The sequence below is a fragment of the Chiloscyllium plagiosum genome, chromosome 25 (assembly GCF_004010195.1).
Source record: "Chiloscyllium plagiosum isolate BGI_BamShark_2017 chromosome 25, ASM401019v2, whole genome shotgun sequence".
Taxonomy (NCBI): Eukaryota; Metazoa; Chordata; class Chondrichthyes; order Orectolobiformes; family Hemiscylliidae; genus Chiloscyllium; species Chiloscyllium plagiosum.
Genome location: NC_057734.1, coordinates 2,848,829 through 2,867,925, shown reverse-complemented (window position 1 = coordinate 2,867,925; position 19,097 = coordinate 2,848,829). Strand labels below are relative to the sequence as shown.

The 19,097-nt window shown below is 45.1% G+C and overlaps 1 protein-coding gene across 1 annotated transcript in view; it reads right to left on the bottom strand.

Annotated features, from left to right (window-relative positions):
• The window catches only part of galnt9 (polypeptide N-acetylgalactosaminyltransferase 9), a 268,597-nt gene that overhangs the window by 145,415 nt on the left and 104,085 nt on the right, over positions 1 to 19,097 (bottom strand). The window contains exon 6 of the mRNA XM_043715359.1: positions 6,263 to 6,380. Within this exon, the coding sequence (XP_043571294.1) occupies positions 6,263 to 6,380 (118 nt within the window). The remainder of the gene's footprint in view (positions 1 to 6,262; positions 6,381 to 19,097) is intronic.

Sequence of the window (19,097 nt, the reverse complement as noted above, 5' to 3'; positions counted from 1 at the left end):
ATCCCTAATTGCCCAAAGGGTATTTAAGAATCAAGCACCCGGCTGCTGTGGTTTTGGACGGGGTACGGCCATACAGGTAAGGCTGGGAGATTTCCTTCCCTAAAGGAGGTGTGTACATCACAAGGGTTCTTAACAAACCTCCAAAATTATCATTAGACCAGCTTTACATTGAGTTCACATCTTACCATTGGCCATGGTGTGATTCAAATCCATCTTCGAATGCCAGCACAATGACTATAAGAATGAGTGAGGTGCCACATTCCCTGATGTGTTGTTGAAGGTAAAAACCAAGGAACTGCGGATGCTGTAAATCAGAAACAAGAACAGAAGTTGCTGGAAAAGCTCAGCAGATCTCAATTGGAAATGTAAACTCTGATTTCTCTTCATAGATGCGGCCAGACCTGCTGAGCTTTTCCAGCAACTTTGGTTTGTTATTGTTGTTGTAGATGTCTTGCTGTGTGTGTGTGTGTATGTGTGTGTGTATGTGTGTGTGTGAAAGTGTGTGTGTGTGTGTGAGAGAGAGAGTGTATGAGCATGTGTCAGTGTGTGTCTGTGTGCGTGTGCGTATTTGTGTGTGCATGTGTTCGTGTGTGTGTGTATGCTTGTGTGTGCGCATGTGTGTGTGTATGCTTGTGTGTGCGCATGCGTGTGAGTGTGTGTGTATGTGTGTGCGCTTGTGTGTGTGTGTGCGCATTTCTGTGTGTGTATGCTTGTGTGTGCACATGTATGTGAGTGTGTGTGCGCATTTCTGTGTGTGTATGCTTGTGTGTGCACATGTATGTGAGTGTGTGTGTATGTGTGTGCGCATGCATGTGAGTGTGTGTGTATGCTTGTGTGTGCGCATGCGTGTGTGTGTATGCGCATGTGTGTATGCTTGTGTGTGTGTGTGCATGCATGTGAGTGTGTGTATGCTTGTGTGTGTGCATGCGTGTGAGTGTGTGTGTATGTGTGTGCGCATGTGTGTGTGTATGCTTGTGTGTGCGCATGTGTGTGTGCATGTGTGTGCGCATGTGTGTGTATGTATGTGTGTGCGCATATGTGTGAATGTGTGTGCGTGCATGTGTATGTGTGCGCATGTGTGTGAGTGTGTGTATTCTTGTGTGTACGCATGTGTGTGTGTGTATGCTCGTGGGCGGCACGGTGGCACAGTGGTTAGCACTGCTGCCTCACTGCGCCTGAGACCCGGGTTCAGTTCCCACCTCAGGCGACTGACTGTGTGGAGTTTGCACGTTCTCCCCGTGTCTGCGTGGGTTTCCTCCCACAGTCCAAAGATGTGCAGGTCAGGTGAATTGGCCATGCTAAATTGCCCGTAGTGTTAGGTAAGGGGTAAATGTAGGGGTATGGGTGGGTTGCGCTTCGGCGGGTCGGTGTGGACTTGTTGGGCCGAAGGGCCTGTTTCCACACTGTAATGTAATCTATTCTAATCTTGTGTGTGTGTGTGCGCATGTGTGTGTGCTCCTGTGTGTGTGCATGTGAGTGTCTGGCTTGTTAGTAACAGGTCAGCCCCAATGCAATGGTTCTGGGGTCACCTGAAGGTCAGACTGGGTATGTACAACAGATTTGGTGAGTCAAGGGGGTTTTAATGACAATCCAGCAGTTATACAGTCACCAGCATTGAGACTATCTTTTTATTGCAGATTCACTCAACAAACTGAATTGAAATTCTCTGATTGCTATGTTGGAATTAGCCACATTGTTGAGTCATTACTCCTGGGGGTGAGACTACTAGCTCAGCAACCAATGAGAGGTGACCTTATTGAAACAGAAGACTCTTCAGGAGCATGGCAGGATGTGTATAGAGAGGTTGTTTGCCCTTGTGGGAGAGCCTAGGACCACAGGGCACCAAAGGACTTGCACATTGAAGGCAGAGCTGAGGAGACATTTCTTCTGTCAGAGGGGACTGAAATTCTTGACTGCAGAGAGCTGTCGAGGTTGGGTCATTAGGTAAATTCAAGGCTCAGACAGAGATTGTACATCAGTAAAAGGGAAATCATGGGTTATAGGGAAAAGGCAGCAAACTGGAGGTCAGCCAATGATCCTGGTGAGCAGACTCGATGGGCTGAATGGCCTATGTCCACTCCCACATCTGATGTCCCACACCAGTACATTCCCGGCTGATCTAGTGATTTTATAAACTCTGATGATACCTAGAGTATTCACCAGCTGACAACTTCAATCAACAGAGATGGCCTTTTTATGTCTCCTTGGAGCTTTCATATACAGAGATTGGCTGTGAGTATCTGCTTACTCTGCTGGTGAATGGCCCTCTATTTAATTAGGGATTATGTTGGAGAGGAGCTGATGTGTGAACCACTTGGCAGCTTCTCTGATCTCGCTGTTTTCTCACATGCTCATTTTGTATTCTTGACTGTACTGTAAGACCACAGGGAGTTGCTGAGATGGAATTCGCTGATTACTGAGGGACATTATAGCAAGGAATTCAGGTGTGCTCATTTCTGTGTGCTCACGGGAAGGTGGGGAGGGGAGAGGTACATGTGCAAGCAATGCCCTGTACAACCATTGTATCTCAATGCTTGAGACTTCGGTGATAGCGCTCCTTATTTTGGAACTGGCCATCTGGCGATAGATGGGGAGAAATGGCAGCTACCACAAGGATCAAGTACTTGGGGAATGGTGTTCATCATAAATATTGCTACCACATCTACAAAATCCACTCCCTCTACCACTGATGCTCAGTAACATCTACAGGATGCACTGCAGAAATTCGCCAAAGATTCTCAGACAGCACCTTCCAAACCCACAACCACTTCCATCTAGAAGGACAAGGGCAGCAGATACATGGGAACACCACTCCCTGCAAGTTCCCCTCCGAGCCCCTCACCATCCTGACTTGGAAATATATCTTAGTTCCTTCACTGTCATTGGGTCAAAATCCTGGAATTCCCTCCCTAAGGGCATTGTGGGTCTACCCACAGCACATGGACTGCAGCGGTTCAAGAAGGTTCAAGAGTGGATTTTGTGGGCGGCACGGTGGCACAGTGGTTAGCACTGCTGCCTCACAGCACCTGAGACCCGGGTTCAATTCCCGCCTCAGGCGATTGACTGTGTGGAGTTTGCATGTTCTCCCCGTGTCTGCGTGGGTTTCCTCCGGGTGCTCCGGTTTCCTCCCACAGTCCAAAGATGTACAGGTCAGGTGAATTGGCCATGCTAAATTGCCCGTAGTGTTAGGTAAGGGGTAAATGTAGGGGTATGGGTGGGTTGCGCTTCGGCGGGTCGGTGTGGACTTGTTGGGCCGAAGGGCCTGTTTCCACACTGTAATGTAATCTAATCTAATCTAAAGGCAGCTCACCCCAACCTTGTCAAGGGGCAACTAGGGACGGACAATAAATGATGGCCCAACCAGTGACAAGCATGTATAACCACTGAATTGTAAAAAAAAGTGATTTGAACGTGTGGGGCCAAATGTAATATTTCCAAATTTGTAGAAGTCATAAGGCTAAGGGCGTGTTTGTCAGAAAGATATAAAGTAGTTTCAGGAGGATTAGAACAGGCTCAGTGTATGGGCAGATAGAAATGAGAGATTATCCATGTTGGTTGGACAGAGAGATGAGCAGAGTGTTCTTTGACTGGTATGAGATTGGAAAGTGTAGATGTACAAAGGGACCGAGGTGTCCTTGTCAATAATTCACTGAGGGCTAATGTACAGGTGCAGCAGAAAGGCCAGTGGGATGTTAGCCTTTATCGTGAGGGGATTTGAGGACAGGAGCAGCGAAGGCTTGCTCTAATTGTAAAGGAGCATTGGTTAGACTGCTCCTGGAGTATTGTGAGAACTCAGGAAGGATATCACTGTCAGAGAGGGAGTTTACCGAAGGTTCATCAGACTTGTACCCAGGATGGTGGGACTGTCCTGTGAGGAGGGATTAGACAAACTGGGCCGGGATCACTCGAGTTACAAAGAATGAGAGGTGACCTGGTTGAAACTTACAAAATACTAAAAGTGAGAGACAGGGAAGATGCAGGTGGAGATGTTTCCCCTGACTGGGGAATCTAGAACAGTTTTAACATAATGGGATGCTATATAGGACTGAGATGAGGAGAATATTTCTTACGCTGAAGGATTTGGACCTTTGGAATTCTCTCCCACTGAGGGCTGGGGAAGATTAGGGTTGCAGTCTGTCTGAGGTAGAGATTGATTAGTTTCTGATTGCCAGTGGTGGATAATTGGGAGTAGATGGTGCATGAGAAGGAATTGGAAATGGGCATATGATGTCATTGCATTGAGGGTATAGGGGATGGGGATGGGTAAATGAACATAAGCAGTGAAAGGGGTATTATGGACCATGGGGTTGACTGTAGTGGTATGGGTTGACATGGATGAGACATCGTGGGTGAGGGGGTGAGGGCAAGAGGTATTTTGATGTAATCTTTGGTTTTAAATTTTGAGCTCAGTGCCGGAGAGGCAGGGAAGTGGCTCTGCCTTCGCAGACAGCCTCAGGAACTTGACAACCCAGTGTCACCTGACCCAGCTCCCAATCCAGAAAGATACCCCTCATCCCCACCATCACCATGCTCCCCACCTTCACCACCACCAACCCCCGCCCCACCCAGACCAAAACACTGAGGTCAGCATTGTGGAAGCAGGGATTCTCCCACCTCTGAGCCCCCTGACGAGGGAACAGAAACACTATTATTGAGCCAGACCTCCTTCCTGTTCAGCTCCCCACTGTGGGAACTAACTCAACAGTATTTTGCTGTCGCTCTGACTGCACAGAGAACCGAGACAAGCCTTCCACAGTCTTGAGTAAACTCCTGAGAAGGTCTGATGAGTATCGCTGAGAGTAAACAAGTCTGTCCTATCTCCCCCTGTTCTCCCGTTATCTACCACCTCTCCTGTTAAAGATCTCATTCATTGTGGAAGCTTTGAGGGGGTCGACCAGTCTCACTGCAGGGAGTGGCCGAGCCAGAGCAAGAAAGAATCTTCATTTCTACCACATCTTTTGAGAATTATAACCAGATTTTTAAGTTCTTGAAATAAAATAACGTGACCTGGAGACAGTAATGATCAAGTGTTGAGCATACCTCACTGTCATGGTTGTGGGATCAAGCAAACCCCCCAACCCCCTCCCATCCCCATTTCAGAGATTTGAGCACATGACCCTGCTGATCTTTTCATTGTAATACTGAGCCAGTACTCCACATCCATGGCCTCACAGTAATATCCAAAGAAAGAAGTCAGGCATGTCTTCCTCTATGTTTTATCACTCTTCAATAGCCAAGTCGATTTGAACAGTTCGAGAAGCAGAGATCAAGTCGGAACAGCAGAATGCAGGAGCAAGTTACTGCAGACGCTGGAATCTGTACTGAAAACAACAAAACGCTGGAAATCACAGCGGGTCAGCCAGCATCGATAGAGAGGCAGCAAGCTTCGATGGAGAGGGAGTAAGCATCGATGGAGAGGGAGTAAGCTAATATTTCGAGTCCAGACTCTCTCTCCACTGGCACTGCCTGACCCCGCTGTGATTTCCAGCGTTTTGCTTGTTTTCAGTAAGAACAACACAGTAGGAGTAACATTACAAGGAAAACAATTCACAAAGAGAAGAAATGTAACTTGCTGTAACACTTCAGTGAGTTTTCGAATGCATAACAAGCAATCCATTTTGCAACTATACAAAACGCTGGTGCAGCCACACTCGGAATATCGTACACAGTTCTGGTCCCCATATTTCAGGAAGGATGTGGAAGCATTGGAAAAGGTGCAGAGGAGATTTACCAGGATGTTGCCTGGTCTGGAGGGAAGGTCTTATGAGGAAAGGCTGATGGACTTGGGTCTGTTTTCATTGGAGAGAAGAAGGCTAAGAGGGGATTTGATAGAGACATACAAGATGATCGGAGGATTAGATAGGGTAGACAGTGAAAGTCTTTTCCTAGAATGATGATGTCAGCGTGTACGAGGGGGCATAACTACAAATTGAGGGGTGATAGATTTAAGACAGATGTCAGAGGCAGGTTCTTTACTCAGAGAGTGAATCCTTGGATAAGCACATGGATGATTTTGGGATAGTGTAGGGGGACGAGCTGAAAATAGTTCACAGGTCGGCGCAACATCGAGGGCCGAAAGGCCTGTTCTGTGCTGTATTGTTCTATGTTCTATGTACACTACTCACTGATCCTAAATCAGTCGTGTTGGTCTTTGGGTTAAATTTGACTGCTTGCAAAGTGTTGGTTCAATAACATGAAGAGACATGAAACCTACAATTCACTCAGTCTCCTTTTCTGAACAAGCCATAAGTGTCTCACTCACCCTCATGCCCAGTTCAATGTTCTCTCCGCCATAAATCTCCATGCCAGGATCAAGAAGACCGATCTCTCCAAAATACTCACGATGAACCACAAAAGAACAGCCAATCATCGCTGGGGTCCTACGGTGCACAGAAAGAGGGGAGAGAAATGTGATTCCGATTCAGGAGATAATGCTGACTGCATGTAACACACACTGAGGGTGGACTATTTGCAGGGGCTTGCAATGAAAGGAAATGAGCAGTCCGGATCCAAATGGAGAGCCCTTCCAAATGGCTAGCACAGGCATATGGGGCTGAACGGCCGCTTTCACTATTGCATGTTTTGGTGACCCAACAAAATTCAACTGGTGCACATCATTTCCAAATTACAGACAGTCTGAGCTGGTGTACATCACTGCTGAGTCTACAAAATATTAAGTATTACATAAATATCGAGATTGCTGACAAACACCCAACAGGTTAACTTGTCGATTTACAAAACATGAAGTGGAACTGAGAATGCAAATATCCTTTTGTCCTAAGTTTCTTCTCAGTATGCTCCTTCTACAGGACATGTATTCTGCATGAATCTGTTCTAATCTTCCTCATGAATTCAATCAAAATATTAGAGTTCAGTTTTTAAGCCATATGCCTTCAAATCTCGATTCGGAGGATGGTCAAAGATCTTTAAACACTGTAATCCCAATAGTCATCCTGCCCCGATCTCTTTCATTCTAAGCTTCGAAATTCAAATGGAAGAGGTACACTGTGTGTTTTCAATAAAATATCAAATATCGAAACCGTTGACGCAATTCAAATTTTGAACATGATTAAGATCGAAAAGCCCACTTGAGCAAGAAAAACGTGGCAAATGAAAAAGAAAGAAGGATAAAAAAAAAACCAACTTGCATTTCCATAACTCATTTCTCACAACCTTGGGATCTCCCAAAACTCTCTGGGATTAACCCATTGCCATAATGCGCTGACTCACCCAGTCACAACACACAGTCCCAAACTGCACTGAAGACAAGAGATGATTAATTTTTGGTCTGATATAAAGGCACTGTCGCGGCAACTCTCTCACAAGAGAGAGGCATAACTGATGGTTATTTAATCTGAGGGTCACTACACTCTTGACAAGGAGCCCCTTTCATGGTATCCTCAGCCAGTGTGGGAACTGAACCCATATTGTGGATACTGCCCTGTACCTCACAGTTTCTGCCAAGCCAACTGAGCTAACCATCCCCCAGCCTGATAATACATGAATCAGCTGTATAGAAACAGGTCATTTGTCTTATGTGGACTCGATTGATCCCAGAGATGAGGGGTTTGTCATATGAAGAGAGATTGAATAGTTTAGGCCTATTCTCTCTGGAATTTAAAACAATGAGGGGAGGTCAAATGGAGGTATTCATGATGATAAAAGATTTGGAGAAAATAGACATGGAGCGGATGCTTCCTCTTGTGGGGAATTCTGGGGTGAGAGGTCATAGTCTTAGGATAAAGGAGAGTAAATTTAAAACCGACAGGAGCAGAAACTACTTCTCCCAAAGGGTTGTGAATCTGTGGAATTCCCTACCCCAAACTGCGGTGGATGGTGGGACAGTGAGTAAATGGAAGGAGGAGTAAGACAGATTTTTAATTGGTAATGTGTTGAAGGGATATGGAGAGAAGGCAGGAAAATGGGGGTGAGGAGCAGATCAGCCATGATCGAATGGCAGAGCAGACTCGATGGGCCGAAAGGCCTAAGTCTGCTCCTATACCTTATGAATCTATGAACAATTGTGCCGTTATGCTCCCCAAAATTCTTTGCACGTTCATTCATCTCTCCTTATCTCCCAGGAATACAACTGAAACTGGTACCATAGGAACAGGAGTAGGCCATTCAGCCCCTTGAACCTGTTTCGCTATTCAATGAGATCGTGGCTGGTCTGTTGTCTAACTCCATACACCTGCTAACTCCATATCCCTTAATACTCGTGCTCAGCGAAAACCTCTGTTCCACATCAGCTCTCTCCCGCACTCTTCTTCATCTCACACGGTCATTATCTCCTCATCCTTTCTCTGTGACCTGTTAATCCAGATTCCCTTCCCTACTACAATTCCCTTCAGCGAGGAAGTGTGGAGGGGAGGCAGTCGTGGTGGAATGGTAAGCTCACTGGGCTAGCTCCTCCCAGCCCTAATCTGCCGTTCTTGGGCTCAGAGCCCAGTGAGGCAAATGGAGAAGCTTCAGTTCAGGACGTACTCTGGAATGTTAGAGGTGATCACATGGTTCACTGGTTCATGGATATCCTGTCGGGAAGGAATCTGGCCACCTTTACCAACTCTCCAGATCGACAGCAATGTGGTGGACTCTTAGCTTCTCCCTGGGCAATTAGGGATGGGCAATAAATGCATCTTTGACTACCTGGAGGGGGATTCAAACTCAAAGTATCAGGAGCAGAGTCAGACATTATTCACTGCTCTACAACATTAACTGTTCCCAGTTCTACCCCTATCAAAATGAACCCCAATTGCTTTGTTGACTTACGTGGAGCCTGTGTCACTTTTGAGCGACGATGTGTACACTCAGATTCTTTGCTTCTCTGCTTCATTTAACTGAGACTGTGGTCTTCTTAATTTTCCCAAACAAAACATATCACCTCACACTGACTGACACTGAAATACCTTCACCAATCACACCCTCATCCTGCAGAGTTTTGTGATGTATTCTTGTGTTTTGCTACATTTCTTTTCCTTTTCATTAACTGCCTTTCCCACAATTTGATGTTGTCTGCAAATTGAGAAAATGTCTTTCAGATTCCCTAAGATGGGAAGATCAATGGACCTGGCATCGATCTGGCTGAAATAATGCCTGCGCTGGGGTCGGTATAGACTGGATGGGTCGAATGACCTACTTTCACACTGTAGGGACTCCATGATTCTATGAACTTCAGGCTATTTTGTATATATCCCACACTCTGCATTTGGAGCTGTAGTTTGCTTACGCGCCATTCTGCACCACATAGGCTGACATTAGTCCACTGTTTGTCAATGCTCCATGATAATCTAAGTAAGTTACATTGTATTCCCCTCATCTTTGCTTTTTGTGATTTCTTCAAAGAATTCAGTCAGGTTGGTTAAGCCTGACTTTGAATACAGCCTCCTCCTTGTAATATAGAGACACAGAGATGTACAGCATGGAAACATACCCTTTGGTCCACCTCATCCATGCCCACCAGATATCCTAACCTACTCTCGTCCCACTTGCCAGCACTCAGCCCATATCCCTCTAAACCCTTCCTATTCATATACCCATCCAGATGCCTTTTAAATGCTGTAATTGTACCAGCCTCCACCACTTCCTCTGGCAGCTCATTCCATACACGTACCACCCTCCACATGAAGGAGTTGCCCCTTTGGTCCCTTTTATATCTTTCACCTCTCAGCTTAAACCTATGCTCTCTAGTTCTGGACTCCCCCACCCCAGGAAAAAGACCTTGGCTCTACAAGGGGTTTTCACCCATTTCTCTATGACATCTTGAAACAAAGATTCTGATCACTGATGTTAAACTAACTGGGATGTAGTTCTCTGCATAACAATCCATCCCACTTTATCGTTCGAGAATGAACATTAGCTGTCTGACAGTTGCCGCGGAAGCAGCTCAGAGTGTTTTTACAGTGTTAAAGGAGTGATATAAATGTAGGCTGTTGTTGCAAGTGTGTGACAGCAACAATTACTCACTCAGAGTACTTGGCACCATTAAAAGTTCCTCTTTCCCTCTCCCATTCTCTCTCCATTTGCCCACTAATGATCATGAAAAAAAAAAGAAATTCTGGATTTCAGGCTTTTAGTGCTGTCGCTGTAGCAGTAACAAATGGAGCACAGATGGTATAATCTCCAGACGCTGTATCGAGAAAAGGTTTCTGTTATTAAACATTCTGCAGCAATTCTTCTGGAAAGGAATATATTAACCCAAAGTCCCAAACAGTGTTGGCTTGACAAGTAATAAATAGCAGCAATATTGAACGAATGGTTTGTGTTAATTGTCTGAGCTTTGGCTTGGTCAGTGGTGTTCTCACATCTGACTTTGAAAATTTGAGCAAAAAATTGAGACTGAGACTCCCCGTGCAGTGCTGAGGGAGTGCTGCCCTACCCAGTGATACTGGCCTTGAATCTGACAGTTTTTCCTTTGCTAAGTCTGAGTTGTGTTGGGATTTGGAAGGATTTCTTCCGCAAGACCTAGCAAGGTCGCTTGCTGTAACTTACCAAACCCAAAGTGTTATTGCTGAGGAGGTGGTGTTATACTGGATTAGGATTCCAGAAGGTTCCAGCAACACATTTCCAGCTAGGATTCCAGAACCCCAAGCTAATGTTTTGGAGATGTGGGTTTGAATCTCACCACGGCAGATGGTTAAAAAAATGAATTCAATAAGATGGAGAATTAGCATCTTGATGACCATGAAACCATTGTAAAAGCCCCATCTGGTTCAAGAATGTCCCTTAAGGCAGGAAACCTGCCATCTTTCCCTGGTCTGAACTACATATGAATCCAGTCCCACTGCAAAAGAGTTGACTCTCAACTGTCCTGTGTGCAATTAGAAATGGGTAATAAATTCTGGGCCAACCAATGACATCCTATGAATGAATTTAGTAAAAATAATCACTATTACCCACCCCTGTGCCATCCATTATATTTAATCCCAGCCCGATTTACCATGTGCCAATCTCAGAGCAATTCACCACTCACCAGATATCCATCACATGACCCACACGCCTTCCAGTTTCACCACCTTTAAAAGATCGATGCTCATTGACAGACAGGAATGGAACATGTTGGAGAAAGGGAAGTTGGTTCCCCAACAGGGACCTGGATGTCTTGATGGAAGGAGTGGCACATTGAGGGTTGGCACAGGTGCAGGTGTGAGGGTGACGCCATGCATGCCTCTTTGACTGAGGACTGCTGGAGCAGCGAGGCCGTCTGCCTGGTTCACTGACTGCACCGATGTACAGGGCAGGGTGGGGATGCTGCTGTGAGGCTGCAGAGGGGTGCTCAGTGAGGCGATACTAAGGGAGTGAGTGAGCAGGCCGGAAGTGCAGCCTGTTTCAGGCTGTGAGCTGCCCGTCTGTCCCAGGGCACATTTTCCCTGCAGCTGCCTCTCAATGGTAGCTGCTGCTGCAATTTCCAGTGCAGATCTATACCACCCAGCAGCCTATAGGGCAGGTCTATACCACCCGGTGGCCTATAGTATGGGTCTATACCACCCAGCATCCTATAGTGTGGGTCTATACCATCCAGAGGCCTATAGTGTGGGTCTATACCATCCAGTGGCCTACAGTGGAGGTCTATACCACCCAGTGGCCTATAGTGCAGGTCTATACCATCCAGCAGCCTATAGTGTGGGTCTATACCACCAAATGGCCTATAGAGCAGGTCTATAACCACCCAGTGAGTCTACAGTGTGGGTCTATACTACCCAGCAGCCTATAGTGTGGATCAATACCACCCAGTGGCCTAAAGTGCAGGTCTATTACCACCCAGCAGCCTATAGCGTGGGTCTATACCACCCAGTGGCCTACACTGTAGGTCTATTACCACCCAGCAGCCTATAGTGTGGGTCTATACCACCCAGCGGCCTACAGTGCAGATCTATATCACCCAGAGGCCTATAGTGCAGGTCTATACCACCCAGTGGCCTATACAGCAGGTTTATAACCACCCAGTGAGTCTACAGTGTGGGCCTATACCATCCAGAGGCCTATAGTGTGGGTCTATACCACCCAGTGGCTATAGTGTGGGTCTATACCACCCAGCGGCCTATAGTGCAGGTCTATACCACCCAGCAGTCTATAGTGTGGGTCTATATCTCCCAGCGGCTATAGTGTGGGTCTATACCTCCCAGCTGCCTATAGTGTGGGTCTATACCACCCAGCAGCCTATAGTGTGGGTCTATACCACCCATCAGCCTATAGTGTGGGTCTATACCACCCAGTGGCCTATAGTGCAGGTCTATACCATCCAGCAGCCTATAGTGTGGGTCTATACCACCAAGTGGCCTATAGTGTGGGTCTATACCACCCAGTGGCCTATAGTGTGGGTCTATACCTCCCAGCAGCTGATTAACCACAGAGGTAAGGAATATTTGATATTTTATATTCCTTATCTACAGCAACAACTTACATTTATAAAACCACATACATCACACAGTAACATCTTTCAATGTGCTTCTCCAGAGTCTTTAAGAAAATTAACTGTGAACCACATAAATAGATAGCAGGAAAATTGACCCAAAGTTTCAACACAGAGATAGGTTTTAAGGAATGATTAAAAGGAGAAGACAGAAGTGGAGCAGTTTAGGAAGGGTATTTCAAAGCTGGGATTAAAGGGGTGCTGTAAAAGCACAGCAGGTCAGGCAGCATCAGAGGAGCAGGAAAATCGACATTTTGGGCAAAAGCCCTTCATCAGGAATGAGGCTGGGAGCCACGGGGGTAGAGAGATAAATGGGAGTTGGGTGGGGCTGGGGGGGAAGGTAGCTGAGAGTGCAATAGGTGGATGGAGGTGGGGGTAAAGGCGATAGGTCGGAGAGGAGGGTGGAGCGTATAGGAGGAATGGAAGGTTGGCAGGTGGGACAGGTCATGAGGGTGGTACTGAGCTGGAAGGTTGGAACTGGGGTAAGGTGGACTTCACCAGTATCCTCATTTCCCCTCCTCCCACCAGGAATTTCTTCAGCCAGAGGGTGGTGACTCTGTGGGACTCACTGCCACAGAAGGCTGTGGAAGCCAAGTCATTAAGACAGAGACAGATAGGTTCCTGACTGGTAAGGGGATCATGTGTTTCTGGGAGAAGGCAGGGGAATAGGGTTGAGAAACATGTCAGCCGTGATTGAATGGTGGAGCTTACGCAATGGGCCAAATGGCCTAATTCTGCTCTGACATCTTATGGTTTAATAATAGGGGACTCCCCTTTTCAAACGACCATCACTGTGCAGGCAAATCATGGCCTGAGATTGGGAGTTGTGCTGTGACAGCCTTCCTCAGAACGTTATCACATTTGCTGTGTTTGCTGGATCTAAAAGTAGAGAAGAGGAATCTTTCAGCCCTCAGTGGAGACATTTATTCATCTCAGTGAACACACAACATTCATCAGAAACAGAGAAAAAACAGAGTGGGTCTGATGTGAAATTTGCCTGTGAGCACATTTTCATTTCACTGAGTAACGGGACTTGAATGGATTGACTACGTAGACCTGTTCAACTTGTGCTGCCAAACTGCTCAGAAAAAGGGTTTGTAACCAGCTGCAGTAGACATATCTATGAGGAGAGATGAATTGTAATCTCAAAGAGATATATAGAGAGCTAGCCAGAAGGACTTTAGTTCATGCACAGTTAAAAGAATGCCTTGCATTGATCTAATCCCTTTCATCACCATCAGACAGTTCATTGTGCATTCCAGTCAATGTAGTAATGTCACTGTTATAATGTCAGAAACGGGACAGTCAATTTTCAGCACAGGAAGCTCCCACAAGCATCAATTTGATAACAGCCAGAAAATCTGTTCTCTGATCTTGATTGAGGGTTACATATTAGTTTTGGGAAACCTCCAATAATTCTCTTCAAAGTACTGCCATACAATCTTTATCGACTTTAAAAAAAAAGAAAATGGGAGCTGGAATAGGCCAATCAGCCCTTCGAGCCTGCTCCCCCATTCAATATAGCAGCCCCAGCACTTCAGAAAGACTGCAATGGTTAAACTTTTAGCTTATTTCTTTATTTTCAACTTCATACTAAGAAAGACCGTAATGATTAGCTTTTAACTTTGTTTATTTTAAATTATAAGAAGAGTGACTATAATGATTAACTTTTGACTTTGTTGCTTACTTCTTTCTACCTTGTTCTTACGTTTTTGTAGCTCAGTACTCATACCTAAGATGGTGCAGTGTGAGGAGACATTGAAAACTTTTCACTGTCCTCCTGGAATTTTGCAGTTGAATACAAGTGGCAATAAAGTCAAAATCGAAATTGGAATCTAAATGATGCAGGCTGATTGTCCATCTCAGTTAGAGAGGGTTATACCCGAAATGTTGACTTCTCCACCTCCTGATGCTGCCTGGCTTGCTGTATTCTTCCAGCCTCCTGTTTGTCTACTTTGATCATCCAACTCCATCCCCTGTTCTCGCTTCCTCACCACACCCTTCTTTCCCTTTAGCCCTGAGAACTCTACCTAACTCCTTCTTGAAAAGATTCAATGTTTTAGATTACATTACATTACATTACATTACAGTGTGGAAACAAGCCCTTCGGCCCAACAAATCCACACCGACCCGCCGAAGCGTAACCCACCCATACCCCTACATTTACCCCTTACCTAACACTATGGGCAATTTAGCATGGCCAGTTCACCTGACCTGCACATCTTTTGGACTGTGGGAGGAAACCGGAGCACCCGGAGGAAACCCACGCAGACACGGGGAGAATGTGCAAACTCCACACAGTCAGTCGCCTGAGGCGGGAATTGAACCCGGGTCTCTGGCGCTATGAGGCAGCAGTGCTAACCACTGTGCCACCGTGCCGCCCACCAACCAGACCTTAACTGCTTTCTGTGGTAGAAAATTCTGCAGGCTCCCCTGTCTCTGGGTGAAGACATTGCTCCCTATCTCAGTTCCTACCATGTAAGATCCTGGTTAAATGTCTCAGCCAGCAGCGCAACACACTCTCAGTCTGCAGCGGTACTCAGTACTTTGTCTCTGTCTTCAGAATCTACAGTCAGTCTTGAACCCACATGTCTCTCACTCAGGGAGTGAAGTGTTATTGACCAGACCTAAGCTGACACTGTGCACAACAGCAAAAGAAATAAAATATTGCCATCCAGGTCCTGGGAGAGAACTGGGATTTAATGAAAGGTTTTCCACAAATAACTGTTTTGATGTTTTTCTAGGAGCTGTCATCTGTTTATTCTAAAACAGTTATTCTGGTTGGAAAATCAAAAACACCAAGCATTTTTGTTTTTCAAAGTAGATGGTTTATTAGAAGACTTTTCCCACCTGAAATAAACTAGAAATGATAATCTAGCGTTTTCAGTATTGTATACTATTTGAAGTCACAGCGCAGAAAGAGGCCATGATATGAGGTGGAAAGACAAAATATACTATAGGTTTCAATACATCTTCACTGCAGCTCGGGTATTTATAATGTATATTGCAGTCATGGGCATTTTTGTGTCTGGACTCAAGCTACCCAATTAGAATGTACTGTAACATGCTTCCCTTAGCGTGTCATGCTTCAAGAGGACAGAACTCAGGAAGATGGAGACTGAGAGCTTTCTACTATTCTGCTCTGCTATGTCATGCTGACACTACAAACGTGTCTCTTAATGGCACATCGAATATCGCCTGTGAGTTACAACAGATTAGTACGCATGCAGACTCTCTGGAAGAGCAGTTTCGCTGATCTCAATCCCCTGCTTCTCTCCTTGGCCTTGTAACTGTTTTTTCCCCTTTCACATGCTTATCCAGTGCCTTTTTATCTTTAAATAATGATCTAATTCCATTCCGAGAGACATGGCTGAATCTACCCCCACCACACTCTCAGGCGGATCGGTTCAGATCCTAGTGACTTGCTGATTGAAAAAGCAGGGAAATCAGTTCGGAGAAAAAAATGATTGCTGGTTAGCCACGATTTTAAAAACACACATGTTTGAGTGTCTGGGACTCAAAGTCTAACTGGTTTAAGAACATGGTGGTCATTGGAAGGGACGTACCTGGGGCACAGTTTGGAAATCACCCCGCAATCACTGGTGTTGGAAATAAGTTGTTAAGACAAGTTACTATCTCTCATTGTGTTCAGTTATCCATTCGACACCAGACAAACCCCTCCTCCATTTGTAGGAACCGCTGACATTGGTCATTATCATTCTAATTGTTGCACTGGATTAGTGCGCTAATTAACCTGCCACTTAACTAGGCATACATTATACTAATCACTAACCTCCTTCAAAACAACTGTCACTTGGTGGTTCAATATTTGAATATTGTTGAAAAGAAAAACCCCGTCACAACAGATTATAATAATTCATGATGTAGGACAAAAGGATGTCAATTGTCAACATTTGGTATGCTTGCCTTTATTGGTCAGTGCATTGAGTACAGGAGTTGGGAGGTCATGCTACAGGACACTGGTTGGGCCACTTTTGGAATATTGTGTGCAATTCTGGTCTCCTTCCTTTCGGAAGGATGGTGTGATACTTGCAAGAGTTCAGAAAAGATTTACCAGGATGTTGCCAGGGTTGAAGAAATTGAGCTATAGGGAGAAGCTGAATAAGCTGGGGCTGTTTTCCCTGGAGCGTCGGAGGCTGAGGGGTGACCTTATAGTGATTTATAAGATCATGGATAGAGTGATTAGCCAAAATCTTTTTCCCATGGTGGGACAGTGCAAAATGAGAGGGCATAGTTTTAGGGTGAGTGGAGAAAGATTTAAAAGGGACCAAAAGAGCAACTTTTTCACACAGAGGGTGGTGCGTGTATGGAATGAGCTGCCAGAGGAAGTGGTGGGGGCTGGTGCAATTACAACATTTAAAAGGCATCTATGGGTACATGAATAGGAAGGGTTTGGAGGGATATAGGCCAAGTGCTGGCAAATGGGACTAGATTAGGTTAGGATATCTAGTCGGCATGGACAAGATGGACTGAAGGGTCTGTTTCTGTGCTGTATGTGTTTATGATTCACTGACTCATTGCCTTGGAAAAAGCAAAGCAGAGTTCTCAGCTCCTCAATGCCGCAATATAATTCCTTTTGATTGCAGAGGATAGAACGCAGTGAATCAAAGTATGTCACTTCTAGCAAGTGTGAGTACATTTGACTACCAGACAGAGTGGCTCAACTAGCTCACACTTGGAAAACCTAAAACCAAATCTTCGCTGTTATGTTTGATTCTCTGACTGGGTGGCGCTTTTGGAACAATCCTGAAAATGCTGATACCTACAGTAACGAGCAATCTGAGTTAATCACTCACGCTCATAAGGATCACTCCCGAGGAATGACTTATATTCAGATGCCAAATTACCATCAGAAAGTTTCACTGTCTACTCGAGGAATCATATAAAGGATTCAATTGTTTGTTTCTTTGCAAATTATGTTAACAGGTATGTTAGGTATCTATGCAAATCAGAAGCTGTAGAATAGACACTGGATGTGTGCTGCTAAAAGGAAACATGATTAAATAAAATCAAACAATTGACGAAGGTTTTGGGGATATGGCTGACAAATCAGTTTGGTGAGATGTTGCTGTAAGTTCTATAGAGAGCTGTAACGTATGTGACAGGCAGCGAAAGAGAAGGCAGACCCAGCCATGAACATGCTGTTTGAAACAAACACAGAAAAAGCTGGAGAAATGCAGCAGGTCTGTGGAGGGAAAAAACAGAGTTAACAATCTGAATCCAATTTGACTCTTCAGAACAGAGCAGTCACCGTTTGTAGTGAACTGTTCCTATTAGGGAAGGTCAGCCATTGGTGGGTTACCTGAGAGCAACTCTGCTTTCATAATTTCCAGAGTCTATATTGATTTCCAACTCTTAAGCGTTTCAGTGACAGGATCTTTTCAACAATTGCCTCCATAAAGAAACTTGGGATGTCTTTAAAATATTTTGGTACTATATAAATACAAGTTGTTGTTGGTGCACAGAACTGACTACTTAAAGGAAACTATTTGTATCCACAGCCTTCCCTCTCTGAAGCTAGTTCTCCCTGTCTGCATTGGAGAAAATAGATGGAATTTCTTTGATGAATAGCCTGAACCAATTTGATTTATTTTACAATAATGGATTTTTTTTCATACTCCTCTGGTTTGAAATCCAATTTTTGTTTCTATGTCCCACGACATGCTAAATGTCATAGCAACTAACTGAATTTAAATATATAGACAGATAACTAGCCGAGTTGCGGTAATACAACATTTCAGTCTGATTTCAAAGAGAGAAGCTGGATTTTCTGTGAAGTATTGCTGCTTAAACTACACGTATGGCTGTGTATTAAAGTGCTACTTGTACAATTCCCAAACTCCATATTCATCATCATTGAAAAGCAATTGCAGCAATATCAAAATTCACCAGAAAAGGTCGGCTTTGGAAACCCATCAGGTCAGGCAGCATGTGTGTGGAGTGGACGGAATTCACACTTCTCTAATCTCATTGCATTTTAAATCATTTCACAGTCGATAAGGGTGTTTTCTGAAGGGCAGTCACTGTTGTGATGTAGGAAACACGACAGCCAGTTTGTGCACAGCAAGATCCCACTGACAGCGGCATGATAATAACCGGATAATCAGATGTTGGTTAAGGTCGAAGTACAGGCCAGGAAACCAAGGAATACTCCCTTGCAGGTCTTTGCAATAGTGCTAATGGCTGTTCTATATCCACCTGAGAAGGCTGATAGAGTCCCTCTCTGACATTGCATCAGAAAGATGACAGCTCCAACTGTGAAACTCCTGCTCAGCACAGCATGCAAGTGTCAGCCTGGATTTCATCTTCAAATCCTGGTGTGGAACATTAGAATGCTCTGACTTTGAGGAAACAATGCAAGTCAATGCTTTCACTTTAAAGACCTCTGAGGTGCACTTCCACACATGTCATTTACTGTATCTGTTGATTCAAATGTGGTTCTCCTCTACATTGGGGAGGCAGGACACCTACAGGACACCAGAGCACTTCAGAGAACATCTCTGGGATACCCACACCAACTAACCCCACCGCCCCATGGCTGAACACTTCAACCCCCCCTCCCACTCCACCGAGGACATGCAGGGCCTCTGACATCGACACTCCCTTACCATTCAAAGCCTGGAGGAAGAACGCCTCATCTTCCGCCTTGGAACACTTCAACCCCAGG